This window comes from Lygodium microphyllum, chromosome 6 (assembly GCF_053477565.2).
Source record: "Lygodium microphyllum isolate KBCC chromosome 6, Lygodium_microphyllum_v1.1.10, whole genome shotgun sequence".
NCBI classification, from domain to species: domain Eukaryota; kingdom Viridiplantae; phylum Streptophyta; class Polypodiopsida; order Schizaeales; family Lygodiaceae; genus Lygodium; species Lygodium microphyllum.
The window spans coordinates 102,630,712-102,655,787 of NC_141140.1; the positions used below are offsets into that span (position 1 = coordinate 102,630,712).

At 47.0% G+C, this 25,076-nt stretch overlaps 1 protein-coding gene across 2 annotated transcripts in view; it reads left to right on the plus strand.

Moving 5' to 3' along the window:
- The window catches only part of LOC148034881 (uncharacterized), a 120,344-nt gene extending 98,451 nt beyond the window's left edge, over positions 1-21,893 (plus strand). For both annotated transcript variants that reach the window (XM_087680585.1, XM_087680586.1), the window contains 2 exons: positions 21,457-21,535; positions 21,620-21,893. In XM_087680585.1, the coding sequence (XP_087536711.1) occupies positions 21,457-21,535; positions 21,620-21,760 (220 nt within the window). In that variant the 3' untranslated portion in view covers positions 21,761-21,893. The remainder of the gene's footprint in view (positions 1-21,456; positions 21,536-21,619) is intronic.
- Positions 21,894-25,076: the final 3,183 nt, after the last annotated feature.

The window sequence follows — 25,076 nt, forward strand, 5'->3', positions numbered from 1 at the left end:
CTGTTACGCATTGGGGCACATCCTTTTTCTCCCTTCCACCCTCCCTTCTTCAGTTTGCCATACTAGTACCATGGCATCTCTGTCATGAGGACATGTATTTTTGAAACCTCACTTAACATGTGGATTAATTTTTAATCACATGATTAAGTACATGATGCACATGTGAGGTGCAACTGGGGTTGAAGTAAATTTATAAGCCCAGGACCCGAAGAAATCACAAGATGTCAAAGGAAAAAGTTACCATAAGTTATGTCGCACAGGTACTTGGTGGTATTTGGTGCCAGCTATTGGCCTAGGTTATCCATTTGGCCATAAGTGTTAGTTGGTGACACTAGAGAAGTGGCGTTTAATGGTACCTAACGCCAATTTGATGGTCAAAGATGGCACAAAGACACTCCGAAATGGAAGTTGCCTAGCCAATTTAATTATTGGCTAGTCAGATTATTTTTCAGGACATCGAAATAATTATTAGATTAATTTTCAGTAATTTAAGGCTGAAAATTAATATTTAATTATGGAAAATGCTGGAAAAACAATTTGGGAAGGCTGAAACTTGTGAAAAATGCCCATGCAAGATTGAAAAACGTCTTTAGAGGTTGGAGAGAGGCATTTCTGTAAATTCAGCCTGCAAGAGAGAGGGAGGAGAGGCTACTAGTCTGATTTGCAGCCATTGGAGGAACTTCTGAGGCAGCGAGGGGCAAAAGAAGACCAATCAACAGCAGGAGACAGCATCTACAGGCTATTGAGGCAAGGCAGCAGCAGTAAATGACTGATTTTCTTTAGTTCTTTGTATCTACATGTTGTTGTGGCAGAGTAGCAGCTGCACTTGACTGATTTTCAGTCATTCTTCTCGACAAAACTCTGAATTTTCTCTCTCTACAGCTTTCTCTCTTATCTCCCAATCATTTCACAGTCTTGCTCCAAAGATCTCAGCATTTGGACACTTGGAGGCTGAGAAATTGCAAATTTCTCTGCTGTAAACCCTAATTTACAGCAAAAATTAGGGTTTAGCAATAGCCTTGGGAAGCATGCCAAAAATTGGAAGCTCCAAGGCTTGGATTCAACAAGGCTGAAGGTGAATTTCAGCTGAATTCAGGTGGAGGACTAGCCAGCCATTGAATTTGGGGCATTTCCATCGTCTATGAAGTGGGTGAAGGCCAATTGAGTACCCGAATCAAGGGGCAAAATAGATTGAAGACTTGCTGGTCACTTTGGACTGCAAGGGGAGTTGAAATGCCAAAAGGGATTGGGAGAATCCCATTGTAAGTCAACTTTTTCTTCAATAAAGCTAAAGAAATACCAAAAGAGGCACCAATTTTGGGGCCAATCGGGTGTGCATTGTCCAAGATCAGTAGGAAAATTTGCAGTAGCGACTTGGTGGCCAGGCCTTCGTATTTCTTCCAGCTTGGAATCACGAAGCTAGTGGCTTCTCTCCCGAGGTTGAGTTTTGGGTTCCATAGCTCATCCAGACTCTTGGCTATCTTCAAAGGTCTCCTTTCAGGTGGTATTCTCAGATTACAGGGTGGATCTTCGTCCCTTGGTTAGCATGGAGCCACCTCTCGAGATCAAGTACGGGCATATCCTTATGGTTCTCTACACCACACAAAGTCCGATATTTCTCCCTTGCATTGCATGATTTCATCATCTTTGTACTAGGGCGCTTGGGCAAGTGAACAATTTTCCCACAAGGGACATTGTCCAAGTGGCACCTGTTGCATGAGAATTCTTTAGCATGTAGCATTGCATCTCCACCTCACTCCTCTTGTTCCCCTTTTTGGGCCTGAGAGGGGGTGTTGAGAAACCCTTCATGTGCAGTTTGCATTTTTGTGTTTCTGCGTTTTGCGTTTAGAGTTTGCAGCCCCAAAAAGGGGCACCACCCTAGATTGACTATTTCTATTTATAGGCCACTCTCTCATTCATTCCTTACAGCTGATTCATTCAGTCTGTCACCTCTTCTCTCCAGCCTCTCCACTACCCTCACACCCCTTCGAGAGGACATTGCGGTTTGTGGTTCGTGGTTGTCTTCATCATCTTCCTTGTGCTATGGCACCCTTGTTTCCTTATATCACATTCACTCTGTGATTTAGAACTTCATCATTCCATTCATCAGAGTTTCTTTTCTCTTCTTTTCTCTTCTCCATGTTTGCCAAGTTCACTCCGTATTCCTCCTCGCAAACCCTACTGTCTCGCTAGTACGTCATCTTTTGACAGGTTGAACTTCACGCAACAAGTGCTTGAATCTCAAGGACTTTTGTACCTCATGGTTGGTACTAAATGCCGAACCCTTGATTGGCTCACTCTGCTCACATCCGTTAATGGTTGTTGTTAGAGCATTTTTCCCTTGCATTTGAGCGGTGGAGGCATCTCATTAACCGCTACGTGGCATGAGATCACACCCAATGTATCAATCTCAATTTTGAGCTTCAAGAATTTTCCATTAAGGGGATGATCTAAAAGTCAAGTTGGCTAAATATCAGAGGTTACTTGCCGAATTTGCCACTACTGGCTTCCTTGAAGTTAGATGACGATCAGGTTACGATTTTCTTGAACAAGTTACCTGATAAATACTTCCATTTTATCCAACACATTATCTGACTACCTAGATTGCCAACCTTCTCCAAGTTTGAGTACTAGTTATTGCGTTACATGAGGCTGTATGATTAAGTTTACAAGAAGTCCTTCATACACATCCATTTAGAGAGGCAAGGGTTGATTGCCTCTTCTTCGGGAGAGAAAACCAACAGTGGTAAGAACTCGCAAGATGTGAAGGCAAATCAAAACAAGGCTGACCTCCCTTTCTCTGACAGAACCAAAGAAACACGACTCCTTTGGTAGAAAATTCCTTAGAAAAATAGATTTTACACATTGCCAGAGATCCAAGCTATGTGGACATGAGTATTATACCAAGGTCCAAGGTCTTCCACCTAGAAAACCATAGCAGATTGTTGCAACTCCCTCCACTCTGGCTGGCCAGCCCAGTGGGGCTACACCTCCCGTTGCTACACCCTCTGCTTCATCTATCCTAGTCGCTACTAGACATGATTGCACGGATAGTCTCAGCAGCCTATCTTCTTCACTACTCCTGAAGGATTAGCTAATTAGTCTACTAATGGCTCCCTTATTGCACTTTACATATCCATTCCTAGGGCATCCACTATATCTTCTAGGACCCCTTTCCCACCTCACCATATGCAATGGTGGCCACACACTTAGCCTTTCCCTTTATAGACTTCCGCTGCATACTTACATACTCATTGCATTGTACTTAGCTTTGCTTTCCTTTACTTTTAGTTTTGTTTTTTGGAGCATCTCACTACTCACCTTTGTGCTTGTTGCAGATTTTGATCTCTTTTGCAAGGTTTTGTATTTCAGTATAAGGCTAACTATTGGGTTTGACTTACGCCTACAGTCATAGAGGAGTGTTGGTGATCCTCGGTAGGATACTTGGGCACTTTTTACTCTCCTTACGAGAGGTTTTTTTTCCCAATCTTATTTTCTTTTATTTTATGTGCCTATGTTATATATTTGGGCACTTCTCATGTTTTACACCTTTCAGGTGTGAACACACATTAGCAACCTTAAGGTTTAAAGGGTTGCACTTTGTACTTGCACATTACACTCTTTTGATTATTGCATTGGGAGTCGTGTCTACTCTCTCACACTCTCTTCACTGTCAACTGTACTCTCAACTGAGCTTTGATCTCTTTGCATCCTCTCTCATCGCACATTTGGTATCAGAGCTGAGAAGTTGCACCCCTAGTGTCAGCAGCTCCACCGCCACCAGCTATCTTCAACTCCACTAGAGCCACCACCAGGTCCGCTAGTAGCCCCCAATTGCCAACATCACCATTTGCAAGCCCGTTGCGTGTGTGTTTGCTCCAATCAGGTGCCCACCAGCCTAACCCTTCGTGGGCCTACATTGGGGCAAGTTTGTGTAGTGTGCCAACAATGCATTGTACCTTGTTAGAGGTATTTGGGAGATTGTATTGACAGTCATTGATGGCTCTATTCTCGGTTTGCAAAATGCATTATTTGTGCCAGGCATAAATAAGAATTTGTTGTCCATTTCTTCTTTGACAAAGTGTGGTACACAAGTTACATTCGATGATGACAGATGTATGGCCAAAGATAAAGAATTCATGAATTTGGTTTTGACTGGCATATTATGTCATGGATTATATGAGTTAGATGCTTATTCAATTGATCAGTCGGTATATCTAGCATCTACTCTTACTTCTGCTATGTCATAGGCAGAGTTATGGCATGCTCGCATGGAGCATGTTAACTATGGCAATTTGAAGCTTATACAACATACACAGATACTTGATGGCTTACCTCTCTTGGAGAGACCTCCTGAGCATATATGTGAGGGGTGCATTTTGGAAAAAATACATCGTTTTTTATTTCCTTATGATGTTGCTTTTAAGGCAACTACCAGATTACATATTGTGCATTTGGATATGCGTGGCCCTATGCAGATAAAGTCATTGGGTCGTCGTTATTATTTTGTAACTTTCATTGATGACTGTACTCATTTTTGTTGGGTCTACTCATAGGTGAAAAAGTTAGAGGTGTATGATGCATATTTGGCTTTTGTAGCACTTGCTGAAAATCAATCTAGCTACAAGATTAAGACTCTCCATTCGGACCGAGGGGGAAAATGCATGTCTTCCATTTTGGATAATTTTTTGAAATAGAAAGACATTGTCCATCAGTACACTACTGCATATACTTCAAAGCAGAATGGTTTTACAAAGAGAAAGAATCGGTCACTCATGGAGATGGGTAGATGTATGCTGGAAGCAAAGAGTTTGTAACATAGTTTTTGGATGGAAGCAGTTATGTGTGCTTGCCATGTTTTGAATAAGTGTCCTACCAAGGCATTAAAGAATGTTACGCCTCTTGAGACTTGGAATAGCGGAAAACCTTCTATTGGACATTTTCATACTTTTGGGTGTCTTGCGTATGTTCACATTCCCAAGGTACTAAGAAAGAAGTTGGATAATGAGGCTGTTAAATGCATTTTTGTAATGAGGCATCGCCTCTACAAAGAGTAAGAGCACGTACGCGGTCTGGGGGCAGCCCTACCCGATTGATCTCTCCAGCCGAAACTCCTCCCTTGGTTTACCACCTATGAGAACCCTGCTAGTAGCCGATCTGTAAAGTGTGGAGACCCTGCAGATCCATGCATGTGGGGGAAGCCCAGTCTCACCATGGTGCCCTCTAGGAAATCCTAGTCCACCCTATCATAGGCTTTCTCAAAGTCCAAGAGTAGTATGGCCAGTCCCTACTCACTGTGCTGAGCCCACTCTGTCGCCTCAAAGAAGATGAATACATTGTCGAGAATGCTTCTATCTTGGACAGAGCTTGTATGTGCGTCATGAATGATGTCTGGAAGCACAGGGCATAGTCACCTACAAATCATCTTTGCTAGTGCTTTATAGGCCACTGCCAATAAGGTGATCGGTCTCCACTGGGAAAGCTCCAATCGGTCTCCCCCTTTGAGGAGAAGACTGATGAGGCCTGCCAAAAGACTCCGTGGCATCTGTCTCTTGAAGTGAAAATCTCTTGAAAGGCCATCAGTAAGGTGCTAGTCCTCTAAAGCCTTTAGGTTGTTGAAGTCTCCAACAACAATCCAAGAGTCCACCTTTGGGAGTCTTGCTGTGATCACCACCCAGAACCTACTGCATGCCCTAACCTCAGTAGGGGCATAGACTTTGAGGTCTCCAAGGTAAGAGTCCACAATATCCAATCTAATCCATAGAACCCTCCTTGCCACTATCGTCCCGTGGTCTTGTAGACAGGTAGTGAGACTCGGGCCAATAGGGGTGCATACGCCTCCACTCCTGCCGTGGGCACCGATGGCGTGCCCCAAGTAAGTGTGTGAACTGCCCGGGAGTAGCTTCCCTACCCGCTGGGCCTGGGCGGGAGTGATCTTGTGCTCCTGTAGAAGTAGGATGTCGATCCGTCCAGCAAGGGTAGGCTGCAGCTCTTGCCAAACAATTAACTTCTTGGAACCATGTGCCCCACTATAGTGAAGGCTATTCACATTTCAAGATGCAAGGTGTAAACTTATAAGGAGACCTGTGTGACTGACCGAACAAGTATATGTTTGGTGTGGAAGTTGCTGACGAAGAAGAGAAACTATGAGGCATGCGTATATGCTTCGCTACTGGCTTGGATGGTGAACTCCATTCCCGCATGGTAGCCCTTGGGTGGACCATGGGGGTGATGGATGCACCTGGTGGTATCACCAGGGCATCTATCAACCAGACTAAGAGACAAGACTCCGTACACTGGTAGAAACAGTCTGCCTGTGCTAGGGGCCACTCGATCACATTCATCGGGGCTCTCCACTACGGAGAGGCTCGAAAGTGAATGCTCAGATGAGGGACCTCGGCCCCAGTCCACCAATTAATGTCTATCATGCAACTTGGCCACTGCTGGGAGAATAGTGTCAGAGACCTCCTATCCACTACGAGATGTGGTCTGCCACTTGGCTCTTTACCTCCTCTATTTGAGTCATCGTCTAGTCTCTTGTGTGAGAGGTTTGAAGGAAGAAGGCGTAGTTTGGTCCATCCGTTGGTGCTAGTAGATGGACTTTGCGGCTCCTAGACTTGCGTACCATGAAGATTCCCACCTCCAGGGATAGTGGGAACTCTCTACACTCCGCAACTCTCAAGTAAGTCCATGGCCCACTGCGAAAAAACTCTTGTGGTAGCAGCTACGCTTGTCTCGAGAAAGTGTGATGGGCGGCATGGACGGATGAACGGATGGCTATGTGGGGGTGGGGGAGCTAGACTATCGATGGATGGAGGATGTCAGCGTATGGGGCTTCTCACCTCCTGTGGGAGGGGGAGGGATGGGTGGGGGGAGGGTCAGCTGTGATGGGTGGGGATCAGGGGGGTTGGTCGACGGGGGTGATGGTGGAGTGGTTGGAGGCGCACGGCAGAGAGAGGAGACGAAGTTGTTAGACTCAGAGTATGTAGATGATACAACACTCTACATAGAGGACGATGAGTTTATGCTAGAGAGAGTGAGACATGCTCTTGAGGTGTTCTGTACTGTATCCGGAGCGAAAATCAACTGGCGGAAGTCGGTTGGATTGCTTACAAACCCAGACTCTAGCACGGAGTGGGGCGTCCACCTTGTTGGAAGAGAGAGGGAGAGAGACAATGTAATGGAGCAGCAACTTGATCTTCAGGTCGTTCATCATATTCCATTATTTCATAGACTACTAATATAACACAAGTGTATACAATAGTACTAAGGTTCGTAGGACCATTCACACTAGGTCTAAGACCACCGACTTATTTAATGTCCCACACTTGCTGATATAGCTGGACACAGTTAATGTCGGTCATATATACTGACAGGAGAGTAATGGGAGCTTGATATTCTAACACTCCCCCTCAAGCTCAAATCATCTGATGAACTCCAAGTAGCTGTCTGAAACTACTAAAATTACCTTTACCCAAAGACTTGGTAAAGATATCTGCAACCTGTTCATCAGTCTTTACATGCATAAGATCTACTCTCCCTGCAAGAACCATCTCTCTGATAAAATGGTAGTGTACCTCTATGTGTTTTGTCCTGGCTTGGTATACTGGATTCGTTGCCAGGAGTACACTACTGAGATTGTCACATAATAAGGTCACTGGAGCATCCACCTGAATATCCAAATCAGCCATAAGCTTGAGCAGCCATGAAATCTCACATGGTGCCAATGCAGCACCCCTGTACTCTGCCTCTGTGCTAGACAATGCAACCGTTGGTTGCTTCTTGCTGCTCTAGCTGATCATGCCACTTCCAAGGCCAAAAGCATAACCACTCGTAGATCTGCGATCATATGAGCATCTTGCCCAATCCACATTTGTGTATCCAACTAGTTTCAAGGGCTTATCTCTCATATAGAGCAGTCCATAATCTACAGTGGACTTAACATATCTCATAATCCGCCTAACAGCATCCAAATGTGGCTTCCTGGGCTTCTGCATAAACTGACTTATGAGCCCAACTGCATAACTCAAATCTGGCCTAGTGATGGTCAAGTAGATCAGACTTCCAACCATCTGCCTGTACATAGTCACATCCTGAATTTCAGCTCTAGTGCTAATGTCTAGCTTGACATTCTGATCAAGGGGTGTATCCAATGGTTTGCATTCAGCCATGCCATACTTCTTCAACATTTCCATGGCATAATGTTTCTGTATCAGCCATAAACCATTTTCAGCCTTGATTACCTCAATACCCAAAAAGTATTTCAATTCACCTAGATCTTTCATGTCAAATTCAGATTTCAGCATCTTCATTACATGCTGTATATCCAAGTCATCATCACTAGTGATTATCAAATCATCAACATATATGACTAGCACTACCAAGCCACTGTCGGTCTTCTTTGTAAATAGGCTGTGATCAGCCCTACCAACACTAAAACCCAACCTCTGCAAGTAGTTAACTGATCCTAGCATGCCAAGCTCTCGGAGCCTGCTTCAGCCCGTACAGTGCCTTTTTCAGCTTGCATACATAATGCTGAAAATCAGGGTGAACATACCCTTCTGGCTGAACCATATAGACATCCTCTGCTAGGTTACCGTTAAGAAATGCATTCTTAACGTCCATCTACTGTAATTTCCATCCTCTAGCAGCAGCCAAAGCAATCACAGTGCGTATGGTTGCCATCTTGGCAACAGGGCTGAATGTTTCCTCATAATCAAGTCCATACTGTTGGGCATACCCCTTAGCAACCAGCCTGGCTTTGTACATTTCCACACTGCCATCTGACTTGCATTTGATTTTGTAGACCCATTTGCAGTCAATGGTCTTTTTTCCTTCAGACAGTGGCACAAGATCCCATGTCTTATTTTCAGCCAAGGCATTCATTTCTTCATCCATAGCTGCACACCAGTTCTCATTTTCCACTGCTTCAGCATATGTACCTGGTTCTTTGATCTCCATCACTTTTGTCATGTAAGCATAATGCTTTGCAGTGTAGCCACTATATGTCAACCTGTCAACAGGGTATCTAACCCTCTGTGAGTGTCTAAGCTGTGGTGCACTACTCGATTCCCCTCTCTCATGAGGCGGAATGTACCTGCTCTGCCTTGCGCCAGGCGTATAGACAGTCGGAATACCAAGTTCACTGTCTAAAGTGTCAGTAGACTCATATCCAGAGGTCATCCTACCAGGTGTCATCATCCGAGATACATCCTCAGTAACTTTCTCTTTTCCTTTGTCCGCGACATCATATCTCCCCCTCACTGACATACTGGTGTCAGTGGACGGTGAGCTCCTCAATCTCCCTGTCCATGGAGATACTGTCTGACTACTAGGTCCTGTCATAGCAGTGCTCTGCTGCATATCATCAGACATTGCTAGTATATGTAGGCAACTAGACATAGTCATATGGGCACAAAACAGTGCATATCCAGCAAGTACAAGTGACATAAATCTGCTCACAGATTGTATACAGCCAATAAACTGTCAAACCAAGATGTATTTCAGCCCAAGAGATCCTCAAGCCACTTCATACATATGCCACTGTGTGTAGGGATCAATACATAACCATACGGGCATTCGCAGACTCTCTGTCTTCAAGAAGTAATGTCAAAAAGTACATGGACTGTTTATGACCAGCCAATACACTGTCAAAACATTTGTTCTCTGATTCAGATTTCAGTTTTTAAGAGCCTTCAATGCTCATCCATCTCAATGCTCATAGCATTCAACAATCATATCCCGTACCATACAACTCCCTGTAGGTAACAAAAGGCATGTACTTCTTCAAGCCAATGAGTATATGATGATGACAGTTTTATGACAGTTTTTAGCTTGTCATAAAATTTCAGATCTGAATATTTTATCAGTAAAATGCAACCCAAATGCATCAAACTCAGTACATATGCTTCCTGAATGAACCCTCACTTCAGTAGAGCTCAAAATGTTCATCAAATCGCTTCAATGCTTCAAAGAGTGATCAGTGTATGCTGCCCTGTTTCAGTTTACAGCAACCTGTCTTCAATTTCAGATCTGTACTTCAGTATTCCAGCTCATTTATCAACTTCAGACCAAGCATTGACTTATCAAGGCATCAAAGGACCTTCCAAGAAGCATTTTCAAGCTGGAGATCAACTTGGTAGTGATTGATATCTTCATTGGCAGCAAAAAATGACCATTTAAGATCAGGCGCAAACACGCTAGCAGCCCTGGGGGTTTCAGCAGCAGGTATACTCCACAAGGATAGTTGATGCTTGCTCTTGAGTGCTCAATGAAACCTCTACAATGCTTCAAACAGGCCAAGACAACCCTCTTGTATAATGACAACCCAAAAATGACAAAATGCATACCTTCACAGATACAATGACAGCCTGCACACTGTTAGCTTGCTTCTCTTCAACCACTGCCCTGAGTCTTCAGGTTGCAGGTCTTTCTCACAGCTTCATGCCTTCAAGAGCCCATCCATGATGGCTCTGATACCATGTTGGAAGAGAGAGGGAGAGAGACAATGTAATGGAGCAACAACCTGACCTTCAGGTCATTTATCATATTCCATTATTTCATAGACTACTGACATAACATAAGTGTATACAATAGTACTAAGGCCCGTAGGACCATTCACACTGGGTCTAACACCACCGACTTATTTAATGTCCCACACTTGCTAATATAGCTGGACACAGCTAATGTCGGTCATACATACTGACAGGAGAGTAATGGGAGCTTGATATTCTAACACACCTGGGATTTAAATGGGTGAGCAGAGGGCAGACCGCCGTCCATTACCTAGGGTTCCAGGTGAGACTCAACATCACTCCCGCCCAGCAGTTTCTTCCAATCCTTAACTCTATTCGGAGGAAGCTGACCTATTGGAGTACTACTCGCCTCTCCATAGTAGGCTGAGCCTTGGTGGTTAACCAAGTCCTCCTAGTGACAACCTGGTACATCGCCTCGTGCTAGTGCTTCTCCTCATCCTGTGTAGTTCAACTTCTCCGCCTAGTGCGGAACTTCCTTTGGTCTGGGTCAGATGGTTCTAGGGATTCCCGGGCCAAGGTGGCGTGGGTGACCATCATCCGGCATCGATCAGAGGAAGGACTTGGAATCATAGACCCAAAGTATCAGAGTATGGCCCTCTTGGGCAAGCTAGTAGTCTGTGCCCTCACACCAAGAGGGTAGACCTGGAAGGTCCTATTGTAGGAGGGTCTTCAGGATTGTAGACCGAGGCTTGGCGATGAGTGGAGGCCGTCCCTGAGATGGATCTTCACGATAGCCCAGATCACCTCCCCCCCCCCCCAAATCCCCCTTCCTACGCAACTTGCTTCATGTGTGGCAAGGATTCTATAAGGCCCTAATCCAAAGCCCCCCAGGTTGCCAGGAGGAGATAGACCGTCAATCGGTGATCTGAAACCCCCAGGTCAGAGATCAGGAAGGGGCACCAATTGGTGAGCGCCCCCACATCCAGTGGGCTGGTTGGAAGGCCGGCCCAGCTCGTACCATCAGGACATGGCGGGAGGTGTACAGGATGGTGGACAAGGAGGTGATGCAGTGAGTATCAGGCTGCCAGAGAGAAGTGAAGTTAAGAAGAAGAGAGATAGACGCAGCAATACCTCAGGAGTGGCTTGCTCTCCCGATATGAGAGCCGGTAAAGCCTGGGGAGGTATGGGCCGCTAGGTTTTCACCAGTAGGTATCCCCCTACAGGTAGCAAGTAGAGTGGGCGCCGCTCCATATGGGACCTTCACCATGCAGGAGGGGGGGCGTCTGGCCCTTGACACGCCCTTGAGAGAGGGTAGCAAGATGAGGGGATAGCTGTCCTTTCATGGAGGATTCGGGTGGTTGGCCTTCATGGGAGGACATGGCGGCTAGACCCTTATGTCTTTTGGGAGGAGCTCAGGGAGTGGTGCCTCTGGATCTAGGAGGGTAGACAACTTGATGAGTTGGAGTAGGATCTGAGAGAGTGGCTATGGCCGGCCACTCTAGTCGCCAAGAAGTGCAAGGAGGTAGAGCAGGGCAGTGGAGGTGGAGCAAGGGGCGGCGCAGGTAGAGCAAGGGGGTGCAGGCAGAGCAGGGGGCAGCACAGGTGGAGCAGTTAGGTGGTGATTGTTGGAGCAGAGGGGTGGCGCTGTTGGACAAGGAGGCGCCACTAAACAGGGCAGTGCTGCAGGCACAAGCACAGGGCTAGTGAGCTTGCTGGTGGATTGGGCTGGGCAAGCACTGGTTGGCCACACGCAGCAGCTCTTAGAGAGCTAACGAGGAGCTGGACCGGGCGAGCCTAACAAGGCTAAGGAGAGTGTTGCAGCTGACGGAGGCTGGCCTAACCAACCTTGAGCTCTAATACTAAATGTTGAAGATGGAGATAGCAGCTCCAAGCTTAGTACGCAAAGTGAGTAGTAGAGAGAGAGTGTGGAAACAGATCGACACATGATTCATTCACAAGTGTGTAAGACAAGTACAAAGTACAACCCTTAGACCGTAGGATTGTGTAAGTGCCTTAAGGCACGTTCACACCTAAAAGTGCGGTAAGTGACCGAACTATGAAACATAAACATACAAATAGAGAATAATATAACTGGGGGGGGAACTCTCTTACGGAGAGTAAAAAGTGCCCTAGTTGCCTTTTTGCAGATCACCGACACTCCTATGTGAGTAAAGGTGTGAGTCAAATCCAACACCTTGGAGTTAAAGGGTAGGATGATATGCTGGAGTAGGATATTGCAGAGTTGCAACATACACATAAGGGCATAGTTGGATGGTAGAATCATAGAATAACTGAAAGGGATGGCTAAGATAGGACAATTCCCATAATTTTGGGGTGACTCCATTCCAGTGTCTTCCCTTTGGTCTATCAGGGCAAGCTCTAGGTGTAGAGAGAGGTAGAGGCACCATAATTGAAATTGTTCAAAGGGTTTCCTTGCTTGTGGAACTCTTGAGGTAATAACACTCTAGGTCTGTGTGACATTCCTTCTATCAGAAGCTACAAAACGTTTTGTAAGTCTGGGTGTGAATGACCATTGACAAGGGTTGTTGCAAGAGGTAAACCATAGCTGCGTGGAGTCCTTTTCTCTCTTCAGTTCTTCAATTTCCTTTCTTAGCTGAAGCAAGGCAGACTCTTCCTATTTCTTGCTTCAGTTCTGCATGAAGGAATCTAGTTCCTTCTTGAATTCACTTACCACACCATGTTTTGAGGGGGTGAGGCTTGAACCCCACAACATCGCTTAAGACAGTCTGCAGGCATTCTCTAGTCTTAGTGCTAGTTGCTGGAATGCTTCTAGGGTAGTGGTGGGTCCAAGGTCTCCCAAATCTTCTGTTTGGTTGTAGGAGGCAATGCTTGCATGGTCCATTGGCAGACCATGAAGTCTCTTGAATATGTCAGAAGCCTCGTGACTAGAACTTTGACTCAATGAAATGGTTTTAGAGGCTTGGCCAATTGTGGAAATGATCATCTGAATATTGGCTGTATCATAATATCATTTGTCAGCCAATACTTCCAAAGTAGAGGGCAAGAGGGCCATGAAGGCATCCTCTTTATCCACTCCACAACTTAGACATGTGGTCCTAAACCAGTGCAAAAATGGTCTTCTGGGTTTTACAGGCCATCCCTATGAATGTTGGCAAGTTGGTAACCCTTGCTCAGGCTTTAGGTAGGGGCTTCAGTTGTGGCTGTGCAATTGGGTTTGGAACAGCTCCACCTTCTGCATTATGTCCTGACCTGTTTCCTTCCCCAAATCAACCTGAGGCATTGCTAGCCATTCCTTGAAAACGGGAAAAAGGAGAGGGAAGAGATTAAGATGCCAGGAACAGAGATGCTATTGTACGAAGAACCTTAGGGAGGGTCTGATTGTAGGCATGCTGAAGGTGGTTAGATTGGTGGTGAGCTTGCTAGAGTGATTGGCATACAGCAGTAGGGCTAAGCTGGTGCACCTTGGGAGAATTGGCAAAAATTGATCCGTATTAGCGCTAGGTGTGTGCCAATTTGGCTCCTACCATCGCGCCGCTGTTCCATCTCCCCCGACATCTCCAATGCGCCCCCCGCTGACCTGTGGCGTGCGCCGCCTGCTCCCCACCATCCCCCCCCCCCCCCCCCCCTTCTGTGCCGCCTGTCCCCCGTCTCCCAGCGCGACCCCCATCTTCCCCCCAGCGCGCAGCGCGACCCCCCTCTGTCTTCCCCCAGCATGACTCCTTCCCCCCAACATGACCCCCCGTCAGTCCCCACCCAACACCACGCCGTCTGCCCCTCCCCCCCCCTGCATGCCTCGCCTCCCCTGCTGCAAACACGATACTGCCGCCCCCACCTGGAAACCTGTCCCCCCACCTGCCTGAACCCGCGATGTGTCCTCCTGCCTGAGGATCTGGTTCCCCGCCCCTCCGCACTTCCCCTCCCCCCCCCCCCCCCCCCCCCCCCCCCCCGCCTCGCTACGAGCTGGATTACAGCAGTGTCCAACACCTCCACAATGTAAACAAGTTTTTCCCAAAAACCCCCCCCCCCCTCCTCGCCATTGTTTCTCCTCCCCTCCAGTTGCTCCCTTCCTCTGCAGCAACATACCCCCCCCCCCCCCCCCCCCCCCTTCAACAACGCAGCAGTGTGAGTGGTAGGTCCTCAGTTGGGACGCGCAATGGAAACCTCTGGTCAGACGCCGACGCATTCTACGAGTGCCCCCCAATCAAACACCTTGTGCATCATCCTCTCTAAGGAACAGCTCTTGGCCGTCCGGGCCACAGAGTTGGAGCTGAAAGAAACAGCAATCTTTGGTCAGGTCATTGGACATTCCCCATCGAGAGCCTAGCTGCGGGAATGGCTCCACTCCACGCTGTGCATTGGCACAGCGCAGATCTTGGAGGCAGTGCTAATGGGCCGAGGGATCTTCATGGTTCGACTCACCTCTGCGGACGCAACCTGTGAGTTGGTGGAGAGCTCGCCCTATGCCTCCACGAAGGGGGTCATCTACATGGTTCCTTGGTATAGTGGCTTCATAGTGGAGTCATTTGCGCTCCACAACAGTTTTCTCAGACACCCAGTCACCCTACTTTTTGAGAGCTCGCCCTATGCCTCCACGAAGGGGGTCATCTACATGGTTCCTTGGTATAGCGGCTTCATAGTGGAGTCATTTGCGCTCCACAACAGTTTTCTCAGACACCCAATCACCCTACTTTTTGAGAGCTCGCCCTATGCCTCCACGAAGGAGGTCATCTACATGGTTCCTTGGTATAGCGGCTTCATAGTGGAGTCATTTGCGCTCCACAACAGTTTTCTCAGACACCCAGTCACCCTACTTTTTCCTGGACTGGCGGTAGAATAGCGCCAATTAGTGGAGGAATTTGGACGGCTTTTTGGCATAGTTCTCCTTGCTTCCTTTACAGATGCAGTGACAGGTGCAGGAGTTCTAAAGGTACGAGTGGCCGTGAAAGACACAAAAAGCATACCAAAGTTCCTGGAGATTGAGCCTGGAGGTCACTCCTTTGGGCAACAGGTCATTGTGACTGGGCAACCAGGGCAGTGTCTGTGCTGCCATGACTTTCAACATCACACAGTAGGCTGTACGCGTTTCGGGGCCAAGGCGGCTCCGGCGACGGGCCCACAGGTGGATGCCGACGGCTTCACACGGGCCCAGACACGATAGAGAGGGACGATGACACAGATAGAGGAGTTGAAGAGTCAGGTGGCGGACCACATCTCCCAGTGGATGGGAGAAGAAGGACAAGCATTGTTTGCACAGCAATGGCCTAGTAGCATGATGGACACTAACTGGTGGGCTAGTGCCGAGGTCCCACACTTGAGCATTATCTTTCGAGGCCCTCCACAGTGGAGGGCTCCGAGGGATGTGATCGAGTGGCCCCTGGCACAGGCGGCCCGTTTCTACCAATGTACTGAGTCACGACTCTCAACATCGCTGATAGATGCATTGATTGTACCACCTGGAGCATCTATCACCCCTATGGTCCGGCTGAGGGCCACCATGGGGGATGGAGTTCGCCGTCCAGACCTGTGGCAAAGCGTACCTGCATGCCCCATAGTTTCTCATCCTCATCAGCAGCTTCCACACCGAACAGATGTCTGTTCGGTCAGTCACAGGTTTTCCCATGAGCTTACACCTTGTATCCTGGAATGTGAATAGTCTCCACTACAGTGGGGCACGTGGATCCAGGAAGTTGATTGTTCGGCAGGAGCTGCAACTTGCCCTTGCCTGACAGATCGGCATTTTACTTTTACAGGAGCACAAGCTTACTCCCTCCTAGGCCCAACGGGTAGGAAAGGTACTCCCGGGCAGCTCGCACACTTATTTGGAGCACGCCATAGGTGCCCACGGCAGGAGTGGAGATGTATGCACCTCTATTGGCCCGAGTCTCACCACTTGCGTACGAGAGCCTATGTACAAGACCACGGGACAATAGTGGCAGGGAGGGTTCTATGGATTAGACTGGATATTGGGGACTCGTGCCTGGGAGTCCTCAATGTCTATGCCCCTACGGAGATTAGGGCACGCAACAGATTCTAGGTGGAGATCACGGATGGACTCCCAAAGGTGGACTCCTGGATAGTTGGAGGAGACTTCAACAACTTGGAGGCTTTGGAGGACCAGCAGAGCAGAGGCAGAAACTATCAGGGCATGACCGGGGAGGAGCAGGAGGCATGGGAGGTATTTCTATTGGCAGTAGGTGCACATGATGCCTGGAGAGACCCTGCCTTCCATAGGAGGGAGAGGTCGCTGGACTTCTCTTGGGGATACGGGCGGCTAGGTGGAGTCCTACTGGAGCGGTTGGGTGGACAGGTTTTATGTGGGAGAGTGGGGAGGCTCTCGTGGGGGCCAGATTGGGCAATTGGCTGGCACCACGTTGTCTGATCATCACTGCCCGGTTCTCCTGACACTAGATCCCCCAGCATCTGCCCTAGACACTCGATTCTGTAGGATCTCTGACTTGATCTATAGGAGGGAGGAGGTGACGAGGCAGATAAAGCAGCTTTGGACTAGGGAGTGAGGCAGGAGGGACCGGATCGCAGAGGAGGTTGCAGAGATCCTAGTTGAGTCGAGCAGAATCTGCTAAGAGGCAGCCATACAGGCCAGGCAGCAGAGTTGGGAGGAGGAGAGAGCGCTCCGGCGGGACCTTGCAGCCATGCAGAGATTACTACAGGAGGCACCAGGGTACCCCACCCTCCACGCACAGGACAAGCGCTCTGAGTTCTCTTTCCGCACCTCAGTAGCTTTTTGGGCGCGGAAGGGGGACACGATGTGCAGGGAGTTTTTCCAAGTGCACCAGGCTCGCACCTCAGGAGTGCAGATACGCAGCCTTCGAGATCAATATGGGAGGACTCGTTCAAGCCGAGACCAGGTGATGGAGATTGCCATTGATTACTACAGATGCCTTTTTCAGTAGGAAACAGCCTCAGCTAGAGGACAGCGATGTAGGCAGCAGGTCTGGGATCACATCCCGTCCCTTGTCACAGAGGAGATGGGACGTCCCTCCTAGCCGCCTTCACAGAGAAGGAACTAGAGGAGGCTTTCCATACACAGGACGGGCAGAAATTTCCAGGAGAGGATGGTCTCTCTAAGGCCTTCTTTACTACCTACTGGGAAGTGGTGAAGGACCCTCTACTGATGGCCTTCCAAGAGATCTTCACTTCAGGATAGATGCGAGGGAGCCTTTTGGCAGGCCTTATCAGTCTTCTCTCCAAAGGGGGAGACCGATTGGAGCTTTCCCAGTGGAGACCGATCACCTTATTGTCAGTGGCCTATAAGGCACTGGCAAAGATGATTGGTAGGCGATTACGCCCCGTGCTGCCAGACATCATCCATGACACACAGATAGGCTTTGTCTGGGATAGGAGTATCCTAGACAATGTATTCACCTTCTTTGAAGCGATAGAGTGGGCTCAGCACAGTGGGCAGAGACTGGCCGTACTACTCTTGGATTTCGAGAAAGCTTATGATAAGGTGGATTGGGATTTCCTAGAGGGCACCATGGTGAGGTTGGGTATCCCCGAGGCTTGGATTCGCGGGGTTGCCGCACTTTACAGATCGGCCACCAGCAGGGTTCTCATAGGTGGTAGGCGAGGGGAGGAGTTTCGGCTGTAGAGATCAGTCCGGCAGGGCTGCCCCCCTGGCCCCATACCTGTTCCTACTCTTTGCAAAGGCGATGTCTCACTTCCTCAGGTCCCGTGTGAGCGGATTACGCGGCCTCCAACTTTCCATGAGAGAGGAGACTGAGTTGCTAGACTCAAAGTATGCAGATGATACAACACTCTACATAAAGGACGATGAGTTGATGTTGGAGAGAGTGAGGCTCACTCTTGAGGTGTTTTGTTCCGCAGCGGAAGTAAAAATCAACTAGCGAAAGTCGGTTGGTTTCCTCACAAACCCAGACTCAACACGGAGTGGGGCGTCCACCTGACCGTCCGGTACCTAGGGTTCCAGGTAGGACTCGACATCACTTCTGCCCAGCAGTTTCTTCTAGTCCTCGATTCTATTCAGAGGAAGCTGGCTTACTGGAGCACGGCTCGCCTCTCACTAGCCGGCCGAGCCCTGGTAGTTAACTAGGTCCTCCTAGCAATGGCCTGGTACATCGCCTCATGTTCGTGCTTCTCCTCATCGTACGTAGTGCAGCTTCAACGCCTAGTGCGGAACTTCCTTTGGTCCGGGTCAAACGGCTCTAGGGATTCCTGGGCCAAGGTGGCGTGGGTGACCATCATACGGCATCGCTCAGAGGGAGGGCTTGGGATCATAGACCCAGAGTTTCAGAGTATGGCCCTCTTGGGCAAGCTAGTTGTCTGCGGCCTCACACCGGGAGGGCAAACCTGGAAGGTCCTATTGCAGGAGGGTCTTCAGGATTGTAGACCGAGGCTTGGCGGTGAGTGGAGGCCGTCCCTGAGATGGGATCTTCACGTCAGCCCAAATCCACCCCCTCCCCCCCCCCCCCCCCCAAATCAGCCCTAATCCAAAGCCCCCCAAGCTGTCAGGAGGAGATAGACCGTCAGCCGGCGATCTGGAACCTCCAGGTCAAAGATCGGGAAGAAGGGGCACAGATTGGCGACCGCCGCCACATCCAATGGGCTGATTGGAAGGCCGGCCCGGCTCGTACCATTAGGACATGGCGAGAGGTGTACAGGATAGGTGACGAGGAGGTGCTGCAGCGAGTTTCAGGCTGCCAGAGAGGAGTGGAGTTGAGACGAAGGGAGATAGACGCAGCAATACCTCCGGAGTGGCTTGCCCCCCGCCGCCCCCCCCGATACGAGTGCCGATAGAGCCTGGGGAGGTATGGGCCGCCACGTTTTCACCAACAGGCATCCCCCTACAGGTAGCAAGTAGAGTGGGCAGTGCCCCGCAGGGGACTTTCTTCACCGTTTAGGAGGGGGGGCATCTAGCTCTTGACAGAGGGCAGCAGGATGAGGGGATAGCTGCCCTTTCATGGAGGAGGATTCGGGTGGTGGGCCTTCAGGGGAAGACATGGCGATTGGACCTCTATGTTTTCTGGAAGGAGCTCAGGGAGTGGGGCCTTTGGATCTGGGAGGGCAGACCACTTGATGAGCTGGAGTGGGATCCAAGAGAGTGGCTTTGGCCGACCACTACAGTCGCCATGAAGCCACCAAGGTTCCTAGAGTACACTGCCAGGATTGCCTGATGCAGGAGGATATGGATTGGGCGCCGTCACGTAACAGGCAGTGGGCGGAGCACAGCATCACGGAGCCATTCCGACAGACCTTCTGGCGCCACCTATGGGATAGCTGGAGGCCAAAGAGGGTATCGTATTTCTTATGGCTGGTGGCACATGGAGGCTTGGCGGTGGGAAGTTGGCTTGCCTAGATGCAGAAGGAGGGAGGTTGTAAGCGTTGCACACAGCAACCTCTGGAAACCTCAAAGCATTGCTTTGGTCATGTGAGGAGGCGCAGCTCGTGTGGAGAGGAGCATGCCGCATCCTCCGCTGTACAGCACCCAGCCTTGGATGTATCTCATGGGGAGCTTTCTACTGGCAAGCAATCAGCCAGGGCCATCACCTTCTATATGAGGCCGGGATGCAGGACACGATATTCATCGTTGAGGGTCGTGCGTAGTGGTCGGTTTGGAGGCTCTACCCATCCACCAAGTACTTGCGCCCACAGCAGACCGCTCTTAGGTATGGGAGATCATAGGGAGTCTTACTGGATGGCATATCTGGAAGGCACGGTGTTAGGAGACTTTCGGCGGAGAGAGACTTTTAGCACAGGCAACCTTAGCAGAGCTTTGGACCTCCATCATCCACCCCCTCCATGGCCAATGGGATTAGGTGCAGGGCGAGTCTAGGGCTCGTCAAGAGCTCCGTTGTCATTTCATGCGCACTTAGGGCGGCCAAGACTAGTTTTTTGTGATGCAGGCAAGCAGCCCCAGATGGCAATACACCCCCCCTCCATGGCTTTTGTAATGCCGGCATCCCCCCTAGACCGCCTTGACAGACTTGTACATCTAATGTATGTGTGACCCTGCATCAGCTCCAGCTAGTCTGTTGAGCATGAGCACTCCATTGTAATCAGTTTCTTTGAGTAATATAATCAGCCACATTTTATTTGCAAAAAAGAAAGGTGTGTGCCAATTTTGCACAAAGTAGTATGCTCTCTTCTTGACTATGGATTCCACCAAAGAGTCCTGAGGAATGCTATGCCACTGCGGTAAGAGTAGGGTGGAATGTGGGGTTTCACTAGAGAGGAGCTAGAAAAGGCTATGAATATACTAAAGTGTTTTCGCATGTGCTTGTCAGAGTGAGTGCTGAGGGCCATGGAGTGGCCTATACTGGCCTCACTAGAGGGCAGTACGCAGGCAGGCAATGGTAGACATAGATGATTAAGGGGAAGACATCCTACTATGAAGACTGTCTCCAATGAGAAAGCCAATGGCATTTTTCTGCCATATAAGAGTTACTAATTTTGATCTTTGGAACTAAGAGTTTCAAAGGACATTTGCTGCCTCTAGAAGCAAGGGTTTGCATGAGAGTGAAACTTCTAAAGAGAGTTTCCGCTGGACAAATTGAAATTATCCTTTGTAAGCCGGTGTTGTCCATCTAGTAACTGGAACCCATGCACTATTACTCGCTCTGTATGCTTGTACAGATAGCAAACATAAGTACACATCAATGCGTTCAAGGGTTGTACTTCCTGACTAAACTTGTAACACCCATGGCATAGATAATGCTGCATTTTAGATGTAAACCCCAACTCAGACATCACTGTGGTAGGACCCTGGTTCCCCAAAGGCCAAGGTTACTTAAGTCGTCCAAGGTTACTTCAAAGACTCTGTACAATTTGCATGCCATTCACTTCAAACCCTGAAGTGCCAAGGTAGGTTATAGCTTAGTACCTTAAAAAATGTGAAATCTAGTAGAATCTTTCAATGGTGATGGAAGAGGTCTATTTTCAGACTACTGACATGTATTTCTATCCATATTAACAAGATATACATAGAGTTTTTAGCTAATTTCCTTCTTGGTGTAATTTTTAGGGCATGGCAACTTTCAAACAAACATACCAGCAGCACCCAAACCATCTTTAGTCACTTCTATAGGAACTCATCTTCGCAAGTAAGCTTCAAGTTGTATTTTACCTAGATGAGTTAGTGGGAGTAAAACCCCAATATCTGAATTGATCTTTTTTCAATGATCCAGGTATGGCTTCCCAAAGAAAAAGCTACTCAAAGTTTGTTTGGCAAAGGAACAACCATGTCTAAGAGAGTGAGATATTTTGAGAACCTACAAGGACCTCCCAACATGAAGTTTAACATTGTGAATATCACCCTTGATGTTTAAAAGAAGCATTTTATTGTCAGCTAGTGACATTGTAAAACTAGTTGATTATGCTTACATTGCTTGACAATCTAAACTTTCCCTTCAATAAGAATGGATATATTTTCCAGCAGCTTGTAAAGCAAAAGAGAGGAGATTTCCCAAGTTAAAAAGATGGTGACACTAACAATAACATGAACATTCTCTTTCTATATGTTAGTGAAATGCATTGTGTTCTTGAGTTTCCAATTTGAATGCGTGAACTTGTAAAGCAAAAGATAGTATACTACTCAAGGTTAAAGAGAATATCTATAACGTGGTGTTCTGGTGTTAATAATGGTATTATACTCATAGTTGCAAAATGGATCATTTGACTAGCATATTGTGAGGACTTGCATAGAATGCCTTATTAACATTGTCTAAATGTTTTAAGCTAGTGTATAACCTTTCATAAATAGCAACATTTTAATGGTGAATTCACATGTGCAACTCTATCCAAAAATGAACCAAGAATACTGGTTGGTTGTGAATAGGAGAAAACCTATCCATTGGAGACCTCTAACAATGCTCTACTTTTCCTAAAAAGTCTTAGCCAAAGCCCTTGCCTTAACGATAAACCATATACTTGCAAAAATGGTTCATCCTTATCAATTTGGGTTTATCTATGGATGAAACTTTTAGGACCCCATTCTAAACTTGATACTCTCCATAGATTATGCCCTCAGCTCCTAGTCTAATTTTGTTCTTCTCAATTTAGACCTTGACGTTGCCTATGACTCAATAAGTTGGAGGTTCATTATAGCCACCCTTCGAGTTTGGTGTGGTTTTCATTCAATTAATAGAAGCCCTTTTCATTAATGCTACGGCATTGACCTATGTAAATGGCTTGCTCTCTCCTCCATTTGAGCTTAAGAGATATGTAAGACAAGGATACATACTAGCATCCTTCCTCTTTGCCCTCATAACATGCCCACTGCTAAGGAAAATTGACTTTAAAGTTTGAAAATGTATGATTAGAGGACTAGCACTACCTAGTGGGCATCAATTCATAGCTTAGCTTTTTGCAGATGACAATGTAAGCATCCTAAAGGCAGAAAAGGGAATGGTGGATTCCTTTCTCAACATATATGAAGACTCTACATATCTATCAGCCTCCCAAATGAGTACTTTCAAGATCAAGATGCTCTACTTGGGATTTAATGACTCAACATTTGGGACACACCTAGAAGTCCATATATCTTCACCATGTTTAATTCAAAGGCATTGGCTACAAAATATAATGATGTAATGGATACGTGAGAAAATACATAGAATGGTTATAATTCACCAACTCGAAGTAGTCATGTGTATCTAGACGATTACTTTAAGTTAGGAATTACCTACCATTTTATATGTCATCTTATGTATCCGATCAATACATTTGCAGACCAATACCCTAGCGTAATAAGATTAAGAAGATTGTTTATTGATGTGTGTATCTATCCAAATGTGTGCATGCGCATGTATTGTTGGGGGTAAAGGTGCTTGTGCCTAGCCGCTCTTGTATTGCTACACTGACAATATCCACACCTACACACTGCAAGCAGTGGGTACCCATCACTGTCACTTCATTCTTTATTCTTTCTATGACATTTGAATAAAGCGAAGATTGACCACACATTGTGACTATTGGAGTTTCCACATCTTGAGTCTCTCTTGCTCTCTTGCTCCATCCGCCATAGCTCACCTTTCTCTTACTTCCACTTGCTCATGCTTCCACTTGGGCTTCTCCCTTCAACTGGTATTAGAGCCATGTTCTTCATGAGCTTGAGCTTAATCCAGCATTGCTTAACTCTCATTTGAGTTACCTACAGTAGGGTTTCACCATTGGTAGCCATAGCTCCACCTCTTGAGATTCATATTGAGTTCTCATTGCTCTAGGACTTCTCAGGACCTACTGGGGCTATCTCAAGGAAATCTTGAGCCTACATTGAGCTTATTTCAAGGAGTATTTAGCTCAATATTCAAGGCCAAAATACAAACACGTTTTTTCAATTGTGGCCACTTTCAAGCACTTGTGCTTACTCAACCACTCTCCAACATTGGACAAAGGCTTTGGCATTGTTTACCACTCCTCTGGGCATTGACCATTAACATTGAGCATTGGTCTTGAGTCATTGAGCTTCAACTATTAAATGTGCAAATAGGGTAGCATACTCTTGGTTTATGTGATGCTCTCAAGATGCTCATTTGATGCTGGACACTTGGAAAATGTTTGGTCAATGTATTGGAAAACTTTTGGATTGATTTGAGCCCATATTTGGCTCGGTTTTATTGTCATTTTTACTAATGCAATAAGCAGGGCTAAATGTTATTTTAATAGTAAAAGCATATGCCTATTGCTTGTTGATGCTTCTCAGCTACTTGGGATGATACATTGATGTCTATGGTTGATGCCACATGCTTGGCTATGCTCTCGGAATGCTTTTGGGGTTCGATTGAGCTCACTTTTGCTTAGTCTTGACTGTCATTTTACTGTTGTACATACAGTGGACAACAAGCTTTTAACAAGGATAGTCTATGCCTAAATCTCTTTCATGCTGTTCGAACATTCTATCGAATGTATTGGTGCATGACATTGAAGCTCTATGCTTGGTTATACTATTGAATGCATTTGAGCTTTGATTTGAGCTTATGACATTTGACATCTATTGTCAGTTACTCATTGGATACTTCAGAGGTAAGCTCTATGCTTGGTTATACTATTGAATGCATTTGAGCTTTGATTTGAGCTTATGACATTTGACATCTATTGTCAGTTACTTCATTGGATACTTCAGAGGTCTATGACCTTATTGGCTTGAAGCTTTTATTGGGTCTTATGCTCTCGGCTATGTACTTGATGTATCTTGGATGCTTGGATGCCGCTTTGTTTGCTCATCTAGCATTTGACTTTTATTTCAGTGGAAGCCACTTACTTGACACTTGGATGTTACATTGAGCTTTGGATTTTATTTGTAGTGAGCTTGAGTATGTACATTATTTGTAGCACGATGTAATTGCATACTATTGTACTATTTATGATAACAGTCTCTTCCATTTGATGCTATTTTGGTCATAGTTAGTGGACAGCTTATTATTTGGTTGGTACCTCTTGTTTTTAGCTTGCTTTGATAGTGGTTTTGGGGTTGTTTGCATGTATTACAGCAGCCTGTTTAGTCTGTACTATGCTTGTTTTTCTTGCAGTATGGCTAGTCATTCAAATGACAGTGTCATCTTCAACATTGAAAAGTTGGATGGCAGCAATTATGGCTATTGGAATACCCAAGTTTGGCAGGTTTTGGTGTAGAGATCTCAAATT